We start from the raw sequence: 19893 nt of genomic DNA, 5'->3' as shown, positions 1-19893 counted from the left end.
TTATTATTACAGAGAAAAAGGAAATCTATTTTAAAAATCTGAATTATTTGAGTAAAATGGGGTCTATGGGAGACAGGCTTTCCGTAATTCGGAGCTTTCTGGATATTGGGTTTCCGGATAACCGATCCCATACCTGTACTAATTATATATATATATTTATTGACTTTTTAAAAGTTGTTTTTAAATGTAATAATCATTCAAAGCTGTAACTGCCTCTCATTTCTATTCCCATCACAAGTGAGACCCCGATAGTCGGGTTGTGTGAGAAACCTGTAAAGCAGAGAGAAATCATAGCAGCCCTGACTGTAAGAGACAAGTTTCCCTTCACATTTCATATTCATGTTCAAAATATAAAGACTATTTTCTACCATTTATGATGATCAGCACAATTTAGCCAAGCATGTGGGTGGCCGAATTGGGGCTAAATCCACTTGTTTGGCAACCTTGTCAGATGACAGGATCTGGCTGTGTATGGCCTTCAGGAACATCAGTTTAGGCAGCTGAATCCTTCAGGACACGTGTCAGAGAGCCATTATCTTGTTCCCTGTGCATCGCTGTGTGGATTGGCCGACCAGCCTTGATTCACATCACTCCAACTTGCAGTGCAGAGAGACTGATGTTTATCAGAGCACACGTCACATGGCTGAGAGATAATGGCTTTTCTCATGAAAAATGTATAAATATTTTTTTTTTAAATTTATTTTCTCCTTTCCCCCTAGCAGTTAAAGGAGAAGGAAAGTCAAAATCTATTAAGCACACTATTAAATTGTACTACTATTGCTGTGTAAAAACACTGTATTCCTGGCTTGCACATACACATACTAGAACCTACATACTTGTTTCAGTGAACAGCGCCGCCATCTTGTCCAGCATGTCTGTATGGGCTGAAAAGCACAAGCCAGCCCCCCTCCACTCCCCGCACCTGCCACACACCCCCCCCGGCTCCCCGCTCCAGCCACAAACCAACCCCCCCCCCCCGCTCCAGCCACAAACCCTCCGCCGCTCCCCCCACCTGCCGGGTCTGCATGTCACAGAGCAGAGTTCTCCTGTCGGCTGCATCGCCATGGCAACCAGATGCTCCTGCTGTGTGCGCATGCGCTGCCTACAGTCCCAAGTCTGAGCAGGAGCATTGCATTATGGGAATCTTCTCTACCCTGCTCAGCATTTTTTTTTCCTGTTTGGCTTCTGATCATCTGAACAGGAGAAATATGGGGAGACTTAAGGGCACTATTGAGACAACTAAAGGTATGCCTGCAGCTTGAGATTAACTCTTTATTAGCCTTTCCTTCTCCTTTAATATAATGCAAGGCAAGTCTGGCGAGTCTAATCAGCGCGGGATTCTGCTTTAGCATCTCCATTAACTAAAACTAAAGTGTGACAATATCTCTTTGCTTTGTAGCCTTGAAAAGGGGTTCCAGACTTATGGACGGGGTTCCCAACATTAGGGATGCTTATTTTCCCTCCATGCATCACTCCTCTTGTATTGCACCTTTGCAGCAGACCCTTCCATCGCTTCCATTTCATTCACCTAACATCTTTTCTTCATTCTAGTCATTTTCTCCTTTTTTTTCAGTACTTTTTCTAACTTAATTTTCTTTTCATGCCTTCTCCTTCCCTCTTTTATAAGCAGCTTCACAGTCAGTATTCCTCTGTCTTCTTTCTTTCACCGCTTACCTTTACCCTTCTATGTCTTTCTCTCTGAGCCATTCTCTCATTCTTTCTTTTCCTCTTAAAGGACAAGGAAAGGCAAAGTCACTTGGGGGTGCCAAAATGTTAGGAACCCCCAAGTGACTTTAATTGCTTACCTTTTAGCTGCAGCGCTTCCTCCTTCCTGTCCGCGCACGCATGCGCAGTAGAGTGAATAGTGGAACTTTAACAGAGAAGTCGGCTTTTCACTCTACTGCACATGCGCCTACCGCATAGTCACAGCTTAACGAAGCCGGAAGGAGGAAGCGCATGCTACAGGTACCCCGGGCTGGTGCTGTTTTCTCCTAACAGGGGCACCAGCCCGGGGTACAAGGTAAGCGATTAAAGTCACTTGGGGGTGCCTAACATTTTGGCACCCCCAAGTGACTTTGCCTTTCCTTGTCCTTTAAACGGTCATTTTCTCCTTTCCCTATATGGGCCATTCTTTTCCCGCTACACTTTAGCTATCCTCTCCTTCACCTTCCTTCTCTCTGTTACTTTCTGCTCTCTGCTTGGAGTGCTTTTCTTTCGTTAATTGATCTCTTCCCCCCCCCCCACCCAGCGGTTATTTTTATTTGCATCATTTGCAGAGATCACCAAGTGTCATCCTATCGTTCATAAACTTCCACTGCCCAAAAGCAACTCCCCAATGTCCCTCTCGTTTCATTTTCAGCCTCCCTGCTGTACATTGTGCGCCACACCACGCTCCCACTGTATCACCATAGAAATAATGGCAGCTCAGACTGAGTGACAGAGCGTTAATTGGGACACAGAACACATGGCAAACATAATACAGATTCTGCCAATGGATTGTTATCCAGGGCTCAGAGTTTTCATGGACGGGCCATAGGGTTCTGTATAGAGGCTTCTTTTCTTGAATGGCCTAAATAAAGCAGATGTAAGATCTACATGACTGTAGGTAACACAAAGCTACGGGCAAAGCTAATGGCTGGTCTTGGTACATGAAGTTGTGAAGCTGTTTTGGCTACAAGTGGAACATTTTAAAATTCCCATCTCCCTAAAGATTACGCTCCTCTGCGCAGAATGGTAAACATAAACATAAACTACGAGCCCCGTGCTTTTCCATGAAACATTCATAGTAATGTGGTAAGATGGCACCCCAGCTAATGAATGCCCCTGTGTGTGCGCCTAATGAGAAGATAAGATGCAGTAAGACTGTCGCCAATGTGTGCACTGTGAATGATATGATCCCGGGGGGCGGACCTTAATTCTTATGGCAATTTTCTGTTTAGGATTACCCAATAGCACATACTACTAAAAAAAAGTATATTTTTATGAAAATGGTTTATTTAGATGAAGCAGGGTTTTACATATGAGCTGTTTATGTAATATATTTAATAGAGACCTGCATTTTGTGGGGGTATAGTTTTCCTTTAAAGAGCCCCTTACAACACAGAAATCCCTTATATATACCTAGGACTGTAATCTGTTGCTTCAAAAAGTATGAATAAATACCATATTTATATGCTGAAATCCAGCTGCAAAACAGTTCTTCTCTTTCTGCATCATTTGAAATCCTGGCAGGCGAGGAGGGACTAAAACACTGATGTTACAAATTGTAACTTCTCCTCCACAGCTTACAGACAGCATGCAGGAACTACATAACCCACAATGCATTGCACTGTGATGTTCCTTTCCTTATTGACATAATGTGTGCAGGGAATTGTGGGATTTGGAGGATGCAGGCTGAGGACAGGCGACTACTGTTACATTTTATTTGAGTCTCAGAGTAGTCAGCCAGATCAGCAGGGGAACAGGGGTCAGACTTAGGGAACTGCTCCAAACCATATTATTACATTAAAAATCATGAAAAGGCTGCATATTTTTTGATTGATATAGTTGCAAAGTTGCTTAAGTTGTGTTTGGGTGGAGTTCCCCTTAACTGTATACTGGTGACTGACTGATCTAAACATACTCTTTGGTTACTGTAGAGAAGAACACTGAGCCTGTTTGCATGGTCGGCTGGGGGCCCAGAGAGAAGTTACTTACTGATGGGACCGACACTTACAATAAATATTCACCATTCATGTGAGAAGAAAAAGGTAGAGCGGTTATTCCCCTCCTCCATTTGTAAGGTGGGGGCCCAAATGAGTGACAGGAGACTGACAGAAGCCATTTTCTACTGTGGGAGTGGCCAAAAGTGACAGTTGGGTGCACTGTGTAACGTACAGGCAATACATACATGTGTCACTTGTTATAACACGCAGCAAGCCCTGGATGACACGGCCCCCACACAGCTTTCATTATGCACAGCTTTATTTCCACAGCACAATATAACATTTTCTAAAGAACAAGCTGCATTCTTAATGGCGAGGAAATCATTTAGTACATGGATCTACTTGTATTTCTCGGATCAGAGCACGTTTATGTGGTTCAAGCCTGTCCTAGTCCAGCAGCCAATCAAGTGCTTTATTTCTCTCACTGCAGGCCTGACAAAACTAACTACCGCCTGGTTGCCATGAAGAGATGAGCAGCCTGCAGCCCTCCAAATGTTTCAGAACCACAAACAGATGCTGGGAGTTATAGTGAAAAGCATCTGAATGGGTTTGGATTGCCCTGACTGGGATTTATGAAGATGAGAGGAAACCCTTTGCCAGTGTTATTACATAAGCCCACTTTATCCCTCTCTGGATAGTTTAGGTACAGAATGCATGCAATAAGTGGATAATACTAGCATGCAGACAATCCAGGATAATGCTGCTATCTGATAAGTACCAATACTAGTATTAAGGGCCGATACCCTACATACACTGAATTGTATCATAAATGCCAATAGTGCACACAGCAGTATTATTCCCTGTGTAGATGCTTCTCATAGTTTAAGCTGATACCACTTGAGTCACCGGATTTAACACACAAGATATGAGTGTCTGCCCTTAACAATGCCATAGTGGTAGACTAAGCAGCCATGTCTAGCTCTGCACATTCACTCTAACTTTGAGCTCATTCCCATTAAGGAAAACCGTTCCCCAGTCCCAGCCTCAACATTATAAGAGTATTATCGCTGTATAGATATTTGCCCTAATGCACAGCACACGGGGGGGGGGGGGGGGTGCTTGGAGCTGTATTCCACTGGTGCCCGATTCCTGTCCAGCTCCCTTTCTGTATCCCTTATTAAATATATAAAGTACTGTGTATGCAGTGTGGGCTTAGTGATACCCTTAGTTCAGTCCAGCTCTGTGAGTAAGCTCTCACATACCCTGATAGCAGCACAGCACTGTGCTGTGCTTTAAATCAACACTAAAGGAAAAGCACCAACAGACAGGTAACCTGTGCAGTGAAATGTCACCAAACCCAGTTCCAGGCCATACACAAGTGCACAACGCTAGAACTGAAGTTTTCATTTGTGCAAATATAAAGTGTACAGACTGTAAAAATAATAAAAACATCTAAATTAAAAGGGACACAGACCCCAGCTGAACGCTGCAGAGCTTGTGGATCTGTGAGATATAAAGATTGCTCATAAGAACAGATGTACACTGCAGAACTGCTCAGGAGATTCATCTGAGGGTTACTGTGCTTCTTATTAGTTGTGAAATGTTTCACTTTGCGATATGCAAGAAATCCTGTGCCACTCAGTACTCATTATTAGCATTGGCCAACAGCACGGGTTAAGCCACTCCTGGTCAGTATATTGCACGTCACCGAGACTGAGCGGCAGGGTTCATATGTGGGTAAGATCAAGGCAACCTGAGAATAATGTGTTTTGCTGATTGGTGTGCATATTGCCAAAGAACTCCCGGCGCATACATAGAATTGGTGCAAATATGCCAACTGATTCACACAGCCTTAAAATTACATACATTATAGTCATTAAAAATATCTAATAAATAATTTCTCTTAAAACTTCATTTCTAACATTTGAATAATTAAAACTCTGCTCCTGAAACATCTGAGAAAACCTATTGGTTAACGGATTCCTTTTGTTGGTAGGACATAGAAGCTTGCCCTCTCCCTTAGTCATTCAGGGGCCTCTGGGTAACTCCTCTGCATGATTCCAGTTTAGATCTTCCTGATGACTTCGTTCAGACCCCATCTGCGGAAGTAAGTGTTGAAATGAGCAAAGGCAGGGATACTGGGTGCTACTAGGTCTCAGCACTGTATGGCAAATGCACTCTTACTTTCTTTGGTTCCATCACCCGCCTGGTTAGCTGATAGTAAGCTCTGTGGGTGTTGCTGCCACTGCAGGAGAAAAAGAAATTAGATGTTAAACAGTTCTGCCTTAACAGATTAAAGCTGCTGGATCCATCTGAATAAGCTTTAGGCAGGCAAGACTGTTCAGCATGAGCTTGTCCCTGTATGAAACGCGTTACTAATTGCCTATAGAAACAGCAGCACCGGTTCCTAACAGTACAGTAGATTCATTTAGACCCAAGCTGTAGTTATGCGCAGATATACAGAACACAGCACCCTGCATTACACAATAGTTTTGACCTAAATTATTTATGCCGAGACAAAGCCCACTCTTTATGAAGAATAATGGGCACCGGCAGTGCATCCCTGACTTTGTTCTCCTCTAATTAACAAGCTAATTGAATTGCCAGGATTCTGTTCATCTCTGCCCTTTCAACTAATTTCCTGGTGCCCATGGGGGCGGCTCACTTGGCCTATATTTGAGATGACGGTGAAGTAGCATTCAGTGGGTTGCCAGCTGCACAGACAGAAGTGGTTATGGCTGGGGTACCATAGCAACATCTCCTAATATCACGTAAACAGTTTGCAAATATTCAGAAGTAAGAAAAAAAAAAAAGTGTCACCAGGGTCGGAAATGTTTCTTCTTCCATGTACTATTTTTAAAATGTTACATAAGACCTGCTTCCTTCTCCAGCTCTTCATACAACCCCCCGGGTGCCCTGGCAGCCTTTGGCTCTGCGTGGGATGCGGGGCACTGCCATTTAATTCAAACAGATGGGCTCTGTAAAGCCTGGCATTACAATACTTACTGTGTATTTTCTCACTCCTGTAAGAGCCCCAAACTTCATGTATGAGATATCAGCTTTCTTTTTGCCAATATCCACATCCCCTGCATATATCTGCTGGATTCCTGCCCCTTTAATCAAGGGAACACACTCGTCACAAGGGCACTTAGTCACAAAGATCATGGTTTTCTCCTCTGGGTTAATCTCATTGCACCTACAAGTGATGGAAAAAGATAACTTCATGTATCAATCACAAACTCTCCATCATGCCATATCTTACATGCAGCTTTATGGCAAACATTTACACCACAAAACTGCTCATTTGGCCATTCTTTACATGTGAAAGGACAGGAATGCAATGAGCTGGGTGCGCAGTGAAAGGAATATTGCATTGCTGTCACCGAATACAAACATGGGGCACTAGAGAGGCAAAGCAGGGGTTTCTCAACTGATAGGGGACTTTAGCCTTAAACAAAAAATGACTTGGTTGTAGTAACAAGCTTATTGTATTCCCCCATGATATCCATCCATCTATTTATCCGAATTTTCTATTGTTGTGCTAAAATGCAGTTAGAAGCAAAATAATAAACATTGTAGGCCAAACAGCGCTTGGTGTTTAAAAACAACAGAACTAACCAAGAGTAGAAGAGAAAGCTATTAATCTCTCATGGTTAACAGCTGCAGTAATTACAGTAGCATTATGGGTCTGATTGGTAACATAGTAATTGCAGTAACATAAACCTTGTAATTGGATGTGAAAAAAAGAACAAAAAGATCAATGTATATCGAAATAGAGAGCATCTAGACATGTGGGAAAAGCAGGGAATAGGAATAAAGGGACTAATGTTACTGTCACCATTAGTAGAGGAGATGCAGTGAAATGGACCAGTGACACATATCGTTACTAGGGAAGATGCACAATGGTGACGACATATTCATAAGCGCAGATGCCCTGATACTATGGGAACCCCTGTGTGCTTATCTTACTAATAAGGTAAAGCAGCACCTTCTCCAGCTCTCTGCATTGCTTTCCCTCAGTAATTTCAGCTCCATGTAGCCTCTGCTGGGCGGGCTAATGTTACGCTGGGAAGGAAGGCAGGGAAGAGTAGCAGAATTAAAATATTAAATAAACCCAATAGGACTGTTTAGCCGCCAATAAGGATTAATTATATCTTAGTTGGGATCAAGTACAGGTTCTGTTTTATTATTACAGACATAGGCGGATGGTGATTTTTTTGTTTGGGGAGGCTAAAAATGTCGCGTATCTCTATGCAATGACACTAACCCCACTCATACAGACAAGCATTTTTTACATGCGTTTTCCTGCGCTGGATCTCGCGTGTGTTTCAGCGCAGGGGAACACAAAAAGAAACACAGGCCTGTATTTCCTATATGACTGTAGTCACTGTGGAATGCAGGTGGAATGCCACTTGCTGTGTTAGGCTGTACTCTGTGTGGCACAGGGAAGCTCCTAATAGGATATATAGGCCTGCATTTCTCCCTGTGCTGAAACACATGAAAGATCCAGCACAGGGAAAGGCAGGGAAAAACACTTGTATGTAAGAGCCATGAACAATTTTTTAAAAAAGTAAAAATGCCGTTTGGAGCAGTTAGGGTAACAGGGAAAAAATCATTCATTTATTGGTGGCATTGGTCCTTTACAGCTGAAATTTTTTTTTTTCACTCTGTTCAGTTCCATAACGCTGTCTCTCTAAGAACACTTAATATGAGAATAATTCTAAACCAACGGCTGCCTTACAATCTCTTGCATTTTTCTGTCAACTCCCGGCCAGTCCAGCCATTATCAGCTTAATATCTCTAGTTCTAAAACTTAAGCCCCCCACAATAACCAATTCCAGTGACTTCTTATTACCAGTGGATAGAAAGTGATGTTTCCTGTGATAGTTGCTTTCAGCTGCCATAGACTCAGTTCCACTAGCTGTGACAGGGACAATCAACCAAATTTAAGGCAGACAATTTCATAGCTGGTATGATAAATCATTAGCTGCCCTTGAAAATGCAAAAAGAGGATTGGTTGGGAAAGGTAAATGTAGCCACTGAAAAAGTCAAAACGGCTCGCAAGCTGCCCGCGCAGCTTGCCTGGCCGGGACATGGGTATGTGGGTTAAGTGACTTGTCCAAGGTCACAAGGTGCACCTAGGGTGGAATTGAACCCGAGTCGCAGTGGGTCACCCCACTGAAGGCTGCTTCCCTGACCACTAGGGACAACATCTATTTGAGAAGTGTTTGACCTGAAAGCAGGTGCCTGTATGGCTATTCCAGCTGGACCCAATAAAGCCCTATGTGGGTTATATGAGAGACTTCCCATAGAAGGCTGGCTGGCCACTCTTATATCATGTATGTTTTCTGCTTAACATCTTCAGTTCCAAAATTAAGCCCCCCAAAATAAGGAGGCAAGGATAGAAGCATAAGAGGCTGGCAAGGCTCAGGAAAGAGCTGGTGATGAATGATTCCCATAAATACCTCATGTGTGGTCACTTGTCAAGTAAATCTTTAAAGAATACAGGCATGGTGCTAGGGAGGCCTGAGCAAGAGCCAAAATATTACCCAACAATGCCTCACACAAGACCCAACCATAGAACATTATAACACAAAGTCTGAGGGGTAGAATTTGATTCTTATTCAATCTCCCTTCCCCGACGCGCTGAATGTAAGTTTAATTATTGTGTGCTCGGGGGAGGGGGGTCTGCGGTGCCATGACAAGTAGCTGCTACTAGTAGCTCTGTGTGTCTGCACCCTTTTAGGGGGGAATTCACAGAAGTGTCGGTGAGTACACAGTTCATAAAGTGTTGGTTGCCAAATTGCAAAAATGTCATAAGCATAACAAACTCACAAAAGGTATCTTACAGTTTTATGGATTTGTCATAATGCCGAAAAATGTTAAAAAGTGTTGCATACATCGTATCCAATTGTTATTATTGCACTGTGAAAATGTTATTTGTTTGACAAAAAATTCTCTATACAGACTTAAGCCAAATTAACCTATCAACATTTTTCCCCGACATTTTTGTTATGGCGGAGAAATATTGGCATAAAAAAAAAATGACTGTGGCTACCACAAACTCTCAAAGCGGTTGTACATATAAATAAAGATATACATACATATATACATACACTTTTTAACTACATTTTTTGAAAACTGTCAGTAGAGGTGGGAAAATGAAGGAAAACTGGTCTGTGAATGTTTTGGCGCAAATACGGCCCTAGTACAATATGGGTATCACAACTAAATTGTAACTATCTATATATATTTGTTTTTTACCTGAAAGTTATTGCATTCTGCTCAGCATGAATAATATATCTAAACTTCCGAATTTCACGGTCCTTCTGCTTGTCATCCATATGAGGGAAGTCAGCATATTCAGAGCCCACAGGGAAGGCATTGTAACCACAACCAAGGAAGTAGAGGGAACCTGTGCCATCACAATCTACTCCACCCTATCAGGAGAAGTAAAACAAAATAGTGGGAATTAAGGCATATATATAACTACAAATTGAAAGGTTCCACTTACCCACAGAAGGTGTCAGCTAAACCAATGAACACATATACATTGTACTGCTTGATGCTCAAAGAATGCTGGGAGTTCAGCAACTGCCATGTAGACAGCGGTGATGCTTATTGTAAATGTGTTTGTGGGAGTAAAAGGTAGAGAGAAGGACAAAAGGAAAGGAAAGAAGGGCAAAGCACAGAAAAATGTGAATATAAATGGGAACACAGAAATGGACTAAAGGGCGAGGGCAAAAAAAAGGGAAGGGCTGAAAAGGAACTAAGTAAAAAGGGAAAATAACAGGAAAAGAAAGAAGAAGGAAGTGGGATAAGAGGGGTAAGACTGAACAGGGGAGCAGGCCCGGGGGGGGCGGATATAGAAGGACAGATGGGGAAGAAAGAAGAGGAACGCCACTCTCTGTATTTGGCAGGAAATCAGTTAAACTGTATCATTATCATTCTGTACTGTATCCTTCTCTCTGGTGTATATCTATATATGTAATATAGGGTGTTTCATAAAGGGAAACTCCTTCCTACTGTGTCTCCTACCACATGGCACTTATTCCCTGTGTATTTATACTTATTTATTGTATTTATTATATCACTTGTCCTCCCTGTGTGTTATTTTGTATTCTGTAAGATTGTACAGCGCTGCGTACCCTTGTGGCGCTTTATAAATAAAAGTTATACATACATACATATTAAATCGTTACTCTTAATCATCACTTTATGTTTGCCTTCCTACTCAGCTGCAGAGGGGCCCCTGGGAGGGAACAAGCGCAAGGCCCAACACGTAGCGCTGTATCGGCATTCACAGTGTGATTAAGAAAGAATGGAACTTGTGTGCAATTAGATTGTGAGCATTAGGGCAAACCCTTAAAACAAACATTTAGAAGCACAAACAGTAGTTTGCGTGTGAAAGCATATTATGCCGGGAATCAAATGTTGTTTAGTTTGGAAGTGTCAGTATCACATTAATAAGGTTCTTGTCCTTATCTCCTGCTCACAACCTTTATATTACACAGCTATCTGCTCTATCTGCCCCTTATAAAAAACCAGCAGGGACGTGGTTGAACAGAACTGGGAGTAAGTAAACATGCAGTACCAACTTAATCTCCTAAACCTGACCATTGTCTGTGCAGAGATACCAAAGGTATCCCCCTGTAATAAGCACTATTCAGATAGAGCAGTGCTGTCCAACTGGCCCGCGATCCCCCTCTGTGTGGCCCCCCACCTGTCTGGCTGCTTTGATGGCTTACATTTGTGTAAGCTTTAAATAGTATCAGTACTGAGATTAACTGCCCCCCCTGCATTGCTCACACCTCAGATTCAGGCTGTAATCTCCCTGTATTGTTTAAACATGTAATCCCCTGTGTTTTTCACACCTTTTAGTTTCTGCATTGTTCACCCCCTGCAGTGTTCACACCTCAGGCTGTAATCATCCACATTGTTCCCCTGTTCACACCTGGACTATGCTGCCTGTGTGTATGGCACACACAGACAGCATAGGGTAGGCAAAGTATGGCACATAGGCAGTATAGGGTAGGGAGGGTATGGAACACACAGGCAGCATAGGGTAGGCATAGTATGGCACATAGGCAGTATAGGGCAAGCAGAGTATGGCACACACAGACAGCATAAGGGAGGCAGAGTATGGCACACACAGACAGCATAAGGGAGGCAGAGTGCTGCCTGTGTGTGCCATACTCTGCTTGCCCTATGCTGCCTGTGAGAGGTGAACCTGGCAGGGGTTTGTTCTGGGAGTTTGTTAGTAGTTGGAAACAGCCATTAAATGGTCCCTAAGGTGTGTAATTATGTTGCTGGGGTTGCTGTGCTATCCACAGGGGAGGAGGAGGCATATGGATTTAAGGGTGTGTCTTAATATAATTCTTTCATATTTGAATAACTGTTGATATACCGCAGTGAGGACCAAGCATTTGGGTTTTTGCTGCACTACCACCATTGTGATGAAATGGGTGTGGTTTGAAGTGGGTGTGGTTCAAAAAAGGGGAGTGGCCAAAACTGGCTTCCATTAGCGGCCCTCCACCATGTATGCTAGAGAAATTCCGGCCCTTGGCACCGCAGAAGTTGGACAGCACTGAGATAGAGCATCCCATGAACCATCATGAAAATGCACATTTGAATATGTAATGGGAGGCTTAAAAGAAAAAATAATATTTGTCATGAATTTCAATGAAAAAAAAAAAAATCTGGACTTAAATTCAGGCTTATACTGAATTAGCATAAAGTAAGATGTATGAGTTCTATGGGATGCTTCTATAATCCATGCAATTTACAGGAGAGGAGAACTGCGGTCTCATTTGGCAAAGTCACCAAAGGAGCTGATCCTCTCCCGATATACTTACCTACAGGGTGATAGGCTAATTAAATCGTTTGGCCCCAAGTTATTACAACGACGGGTATAGAAGCCCTCGGAGCAAGGACCACATCAACAAGCTGATGTAATCCCCGATCCGACAGCTAACATCATCTGCCTGGACAGATCTCGAATGCCCCATACACGGGCAAATGAACTGCCAAATCTGTCTAAAAACAGGCAGGCAGGTAAAATCTGCCATCTGTATGGCCACCTTAAGATTGTGTAACTGAACCTAAATTCGAGGCCAAATATTATGGAATAGCAGTATGTCTTTCCCTTCTAATCATATGAACACTTTTAAAATTACATGGACTTTGTGTACTGAATTTTTTTCATTATTAACAGACTAATGGCATTGTTTGTAAAATCATTTGTAAGTTTTCCCTACATTCATATCCCAAGGATGACACTTTTTTCTCCCCAAAATCAATTACTGGCCAAACAGCCACATCAATCAAAAGCACAAACAGATTTAGTTATATTTAATTTTTTACAATGAGAAGGTAGCAAGATACCTAACACCTGTTAGCGCTGGCTCCTTCTGAAAGCTCAGACTCAGGCACAATGCACTGAGATGGCGCCTACACACCAATATTACAGCTAAAAAATTACATTTGTCGGTTCAAGAATGGAATTTTAAATGGTAGAGTGAATTATTTGCTATGTAAACAGTGTAATTTAGAAATAAAAATACACAATAAAAATCATGAGAGAATCCCTTTAAGCCCACGCTACTTACAAGTGGTGGAAGTTGGGTTTCTGCCAGTACTGCCCTATACAAAGTTTCCCACCAATCATTAAGAACAGAACACACAAGTGTTCATTCATTCATTCATTCAACCAACTATCAATCCTCGCTCAAATGCACAAAGCATTTTACAGCCACGAAAATGAGAAATGTATTCTGCCACTTCTGCCATTTGTACTTACAAATTTACGTTCTGCCCATATGACAGCACCAACGCCAGTCTTGTGATCCTCTAAAATAGAAAAAAATATATAAAAATACTTGTGTTACCTAGGAAACAATTCTTACAGTTATAAGCAAAGTTTTAAAGTGATACAAACACATCTAAGCTAACTGCACTGTTGGATATTTGAATACCCCTAAGCTATTAGCTTTGTTCACAACAAAATCAGGGGTCCTCCAGTTGAAAGCAGGTAAAACTGGCCTCTCTTTCCATGCAAGTTCAAGCTGTGTTACCCACATGGCATGTAACAGCTTTCCTAGGGACATCGGCCAGTAAGGATAGAGAAATAAGGACCACATCTACAGCAAGATCCTATAAGAATTTGATTGGCAGAAGCCCTGATTATTGGGGCACATCATTGCTCAATTTAAAAAATGTATTAATCTATTTTTTTTAATAAATGGAACCTTTTGGTGAAAGACACATTTAGGGCTGATTTGCAAAGAGATGGTGCAGAAGTTCGATGAGTGAAGGGATCAGTAGTAAAGGATTGTTACTAAGAGAAAAATGCATTCTTTATAAATACCTGTACCCACTTATTAACTGCAGCCTAGGAGGTCTGAAGACCATGTTTTTAATGTATGAAATTGTGTGTGTGTTTGGGTGTGGAAGATGGTGAGGACATATTTTGTGGGTATTGGTGTGTTTGGAATATGTATGCATATTACGATTGGCTGCGTGTCATTGTGACATATAAATATGTCAATCAGTCAAAAAGCAGAAGCCAAAAAAGCTATCATAGTAATATACTATGGGCATACATGGTTGCTGAAATGCTGGTCTGTGGGACAAAGGATGGAGGAGTATTTTATTGCAGTTCCCTAAGAAAGCACAAAAGCAATTCAAATGTTTTTAATTATATATATAATATATACAGAAACTGCAATTTTAGATTATTAGTCTACAATGCCATCTTGTGGTGGAAGAATAAATGTACAGCCCAGTGTTTAACAGAATATTCTGAGGCTTGACCAATTGTCAGTTTTTAGTTAATTGCCTATTGGATGGTATTAATTACTAAAATCGTACTCACCATTCCAGGAAAAAATGTTTGAATTCAGCCAAAGGCCGATACATGGTGAGTACAATTTTTGTACAATGTAGAACAAGCAAAAACTTTTGTATAAGGGGAAAGCTTTAGCAAAACATCAGCAGCCTCTCATGTAACATTGCCCTAGGAGGGATTCGAATGAATGATGGGGAGGGGTAATCTAGACATAACAAGGCATAATGCAGCATGATCAAAAACCTCCCCCAAACCATCACCATCAGATTGCCATCTCAGCTACTTATTGAGTAGTATTTATTTTGGTTTTATTTTTTGCTGCATTGTAAAAAACATCCCTGCTTTGAAAAGAAATAAGGCACAGTCTGTGTCCTGTTGGGATTTGTACTCAGATTCCATCTATAATATAATACAAACCTGATAGTTACAATAATATGCAAGACAGAAAGTAAAATTCGGTGGTGGTGTACAATATAGGATATGACTGAAAACCACAACCGAATAATTTTATAGTTTGTCTACCAGACCTACCAGTGTAAAATAAAAAATAAAGTAACCATATATTGGAATTACCCTCAGTAAGATTGTTACTAACCTCCTCGATAAGCCAGAAGCCGTGCCTGAATGATACAGTGTAGGGCCATTTCTTGACTGAGGCTTTGCTGACTCTCTTCACTATTCGGCTGAGGGTCACTGAGGTAGAAGCCAAAGTCACAGCAATTGGGAACACTAGAGGCCACTGTGGCTAAAATGAGAACCAGTTCTTTCATGTTCTGCCTTAAACTAACAAAATATGGATTCTCGCAGAGATTTTCCAGCCCCATTAATCTTAGGATATCCTTGTGTGTATCTTCACTGGAAATTAAAAAGCGGGTTTCAAACTCCTTTATTTTTTCTTGTCTGTATTCATAAAACAATCCTGTGCTAAAAAGCGGCTGTTTCTTTTCAATTTTCTGAATAAAATCACATTTCAGGGATGTTTCTTCTACAAACTGTACCATGTAGCACGCTAGCGGCTGCAGCAAGACACAGACATGAGCGCGACTGTTTGACTTCAGCCTTTCAACGGCTTTGGCATCAAGCTTGGCATCCCCGTTACTGGTGTGCTCTAGGAACTCCTGCTGTAAACTCATTTCAGGGTCTGACGGCCAGTAGGAAATTCTATTTACACCGGCTGCAAACAGAAATCACACACGTTAGCTGTAACTAAGCAACACACACAACCTCTGCTCAAATAGCTGCGGTAATTATAGCGGTTATATCATACAGGACAAATATGGAATATTATGGGAAATACTTTGTTATGTTGATTGTAATTATTAATTTATTATTTTAAATGTTGTGTTGGCACATTTCCTGTTAGTGTGACAGCTACAATAAAATATAGCAATAAGTAATGGTACCCAGCAAAATATGGGTTTTACTCTTTGGAGCAGATACTAATCATTTTTTTTCCCCATGATTCATGGGCATGACTGAGCTTATACGAGTGTATCCATGCTCTATATGGTGTGTACCAGGGCCGCTCCTGCCATAAGGCAACGTGAGAACCTTACCTCCCGCGGCAGTGAGCGTCCACTTACCAGGGGCAGCTAAAAGCTCTGCTAGATCATGATATGGCCCCCCTCTGGACCCGCTCCGACACTATAGTTCTAAGCACAGAGCAGGAGAGAGAGGAGGTGGCATTGCCACTGGGTGTTTGCTATTATTTTATGTCTGTAATAATTATAAACACCCAGTATTTCATATCTTACCATTGACAATCATTTTTAAACAGACTGAGCAAGGCTTTCTGGAGAAGTAAAGATCACAGTCTTTGAGTTTAGAACCGTGCTTAATAACAGCAATTTGCCCTGCATGCAGATCCTCGCTGGAACAGTGAAGCCCAATGATCCTCATATTTGAAACCACAACAAGGCCAGTCTTTTTAGTCTGCAATAAAGATGAAAACCATTGTCATGGAGGATGTGCAACAGAATAATAAAAGAGAAAATATAAACAAATACTGGTCAAAGAATACCAACAAAACATGAAAAGAGCTTGGGAACTGGGAGCATGACTTGACAGCAGGTGACAGTCTGTTCTATGAAGTTTTTGGTGACCTATATAATTACTATAAAGTTAGTTTGATAGTAATACTCCACAGCATTCACACCTCTGTGATTTTCAGATGTCACCTTTCTGAAGGGTTACAAAGTGCCATTTTGATTGGATTAGTGGAAGAGTATTTATGCTGAGGACTTCCCATACCAGTCAGTTGAACTGAAGAAGCTGCTCGGATGAGTAGTGAAATGTCTTTAATGATTACTTAGCAAGTCCAGTTGCGTTAGATTTGGTTTAGACTTTTACTAGATAATTTGTATCAAAATTTTACTCTCCTGCTGGTCTCCCACAAATTTAGCACAGCCCGACTCTTTTGTCTCCTTTTTAAAAGCAATAAGTACCCACGAAAAGCTCATAAATGGCTAGCATTACATATATTTTCCAGTACAGGTATGTATATAATAAGAAACCATATAATGCGTAAAAAAATGCACAGACAATAAAATGGCGCCTCTATTGGCCAAATCATCACAAAACATAAACCAAAGTTCCCCAGCTTTAGTCAGCAACAAATGCAATCTATTGATGTTAGCACAGTTCCACTTCAAAACAGCCAGGCCAAACATCACCTGGGTTTTCTTTTTGGCTCGGTCAAGTTTGTCAGAAGGGAACATCTCCATCCAGAGGCTCATTAGTGTGAATAAATTGACTTTTGAAAGTCTTGGAACCTGGCCTAGAAAAAAGAGAAATGGATAAAAATGGCAAGTAAATAATGAATGAAACACTCACCCCATATCTCAGCCATATCCCAGCCTCACTGACTTCAGCATTCACGCCTAATCATATCAACTCTATACAACACTGCACTTCCCTTATCAGCATGAGCTGAATGAATACGGCTTGTGTCGAAAATACTTTTTGCCCATTATTTTAATGAAAAAATATCTATGGTTTCTGTTATTTTTTATGCTAATCAAAAATATGAAGCCAGTTTCACTTTAGCACTTCTTGTCCCACAGAACATCTGATCTGATAAAAGTAGTTACCAGTCCTTTGAGAAGCCCCCAATAGTGAGATGTTCAAAAGCTGCTGCTTTTATAAAGGTAGGAGAGATCAGCGACAATAGCTCAGATTTCAAATAAGTGCTTTATAATGGCAAAAAAAAAAAAAAAAAAGGTAGAATAAAAACAATAGCCAAAATATAATACTGTCCCTTTAGGCTAATGTCCCACAGAGAGATTGGCAATAGGTCTCTGCTACCCCAGGTGACTAATCTCTCCGAAATCCCTTTCCCCCAGCAACAAAGGCAATTGCCAGTGGAAAGGCCGACAAATCGCTTTGGTTTTCTGAAGTTGCGTGAAGCTTCCTCCTGAAGGCAACCTGGAAAACCTCTTGGCGTATATTTTAAAGGGGATATATATACTATACATTTTTACAATGCACCAAATCATATAAAATAATGTAAAATAGAAGTGCTTTTATTTTAATACCTTTGGGTTCAAATATGTCCATAACTTTGCTCTGCCCAGACCTTATGCCATCTTCTGGTTTAGACTCTTCAGTATGTGCCTGGGGACACTGCCCCCCCCTGATAGACTTGGGTAAGGCATCCTCAGCTACTTAAAGTGCAGTGAATATGAATAGGGTGGGCGGGGCTTTGCGATATCACAGGCAGTCTGTTCCTGCTCTACTTGCTCCTCTCCCCCCCCCCCGCCCCTGGCTGCAGCGCAAGCAGAGAGACACAGAAGGAGGGAGGAGTTTCCCTGCTGCTGTTCAGTAAAGCCTGTCAGTCAGTGCTGTGACCACTTCCTGTGGGAGACTGAAGGACACTCCCATGTCTCATTTGGCTCTGGCTTCTGATTAGAGAGGTTGTGTATGCAGCTCTCATATAATGGCTGTTTTCAAAACATCTTTCTTTCTGCATCATTTCCCATTTTGAGGGAGGATGAATATTATAACCGAATATGAACTTTATATAAAATGTCTCCTTTAATCTAATAACTGACATTTTTAAAAATGATTTCCTTTTTCTCTGTTACTTGAACTCGATCACTACTAAGTTACAATTATTCCTTATTGATAGCAGAACAATCCTATTCAATTATTTTTATGTTTAGATGATTTTTTAGTAGACTTTAAGTATAGAGATCCAAATGACAGAAAGATCCCTTATCTGGAAAATCCCCAGGTCCAATACCAGTACAATGTGACTCGGATAAGGGCCTTTTCTGTAGGGGACAGTGAAACTCCACAGCTGAAATGCTTCAATACGATTGGATGAATGAACCTGGGGCTTCAGCAACACCCCCTTAGTTAGCAGCCCCACCCCCACACTTGGGTGCAATCACACAGCCAGTTGCAGGGAAGGTTTTGCTTTGCGGCAGATCCCCAGGCTAGGGGAGAGGGTCCCATCAATAATCACTGCCATTCAGTTTTCCCTTGGCCACTAGTTGTGATGTTGTAGGTACTTGTGGAACAAAACTGAAATGGATCAGAGCTGAACAAAGTGTCAGTCTCTTTCTGTCAGCCAGAGGTGTGTCACTCATATCCCTTGTACAATAACCTGTCCCTGTCAGTCACACAGATTCAGCCAATCAAGTATAGTGTTACACACACGGGCTCTCCCTTCCAGCCATTGGATATGTGTGTAGGCGCTGCCATCATTGTACCGGTGTGTCCCTTAACTACAATGTCAGTGAGCGCCTTACCCTGCATGCTGTCAGTCTGGGTGCCGGTGGAGCTCCGGGTCTCCAAGCTGCCCTGGCTTCTCTGCATTAGCGATCCGAGGGGGCTCCTTTCCTTTACAGATCCGCATCTCCCATCCTACAGTGAGTTCCTCATTCCCAGACCGAGAGAGTCTCTGGGCGCACATCTCTGACGTTGCCGGCCAATAGGAGAGGCTGCGCCTTTATGACGCACCTTCGCACGCCGGTAAACGGCAACAACAGTGGTTACCATAGTAACGGCCTTATCACACGGCTATGATTGCGCATGTTAGTGAGCACTCCCCTGATACAGCAGTTAGTGACACAGGTGGGAGTTGGAACTATGTGCCTCTTCAGCCTGATGATTTGAAAGCAACTACTCAGACTGAGGCAAGGGAACTGTGAGCTTGTACTTGGTGCATGTTACAGGGATTCCTCCATAGCTGCAACTCACTTGCACAAAGTGGAAATGTAATAAAATAGAATGAAAACAAAGAGGAAACAGATGACTTGTTTTTTCTTTCTCCCACCTTCCCAGCCCAGGTGAAGAAGAAATATAAGAAAGAAGGTGCTCCAGGGTCCTGCGGACCGATCGCCTGGAAGGGGTCAGGAAGGAATTTTTTCATCAGGTTGCTAATTGGCTGAGAGCACCTGA

General features: G+C 41.9%; 1 protein-coding gene across 1 annotated transcript; it reads right to left on the bottom strand.

The window, feature by feature from the left end:
• Positions 1-4975: 4975 nt before the first annotated feature.
• cdadc1 (cytidine and dCMP deaminase domain containing 1) lies at positions 4976-19438 on the bottom strand. The gene is made up of 9 exons (XM_002935734.5): positions 19242-19438; positions 17163-17266; positions 16245-16422; positions 15086-15664; positions 13444-13493; positions 9909-10084; positions 6651-6840; positions 5829-5889; positions 4976-5743 (listed from the first exon to the last, which is right to left on the bottom strand). The coding sequence occupies exons 1-9, from the start codon at positions 19306-19308 to the stop codon at positions 5733-5735; spliced, it is 1416 nt and encodes a 471-aa protein (XP_002935780.1). The 5' UTR covers positions 19309-19438; the 3' UTR covers positions 4976-5732.
• Between the last annotated feature and the right edge of the window lie 455 nt (positions 19439-19893).

The sequence above is a fragment of the Xenopus tropicalis genome, chromosome 2 (genome assembly GCF_000004195.4).
Source record: "Xenopus tropicalis strain Nigerian chromosome 2, UCB_Xtro_10.0, whole genome shotgun sequence".
In the NCBI taxonomy this organism is placed as follows: domain Eukaryota; kingdom Metazoa; phylum Chordata; class Amphibia; order Anura; family Pipidae; genus Xenopus; species Xenopus tropicalis.
The sequence above is the reverse complement of the archived record's forward strand: the minus strand, read 5'-3'. Positions and strand labels throughout refer to the sequence as shown.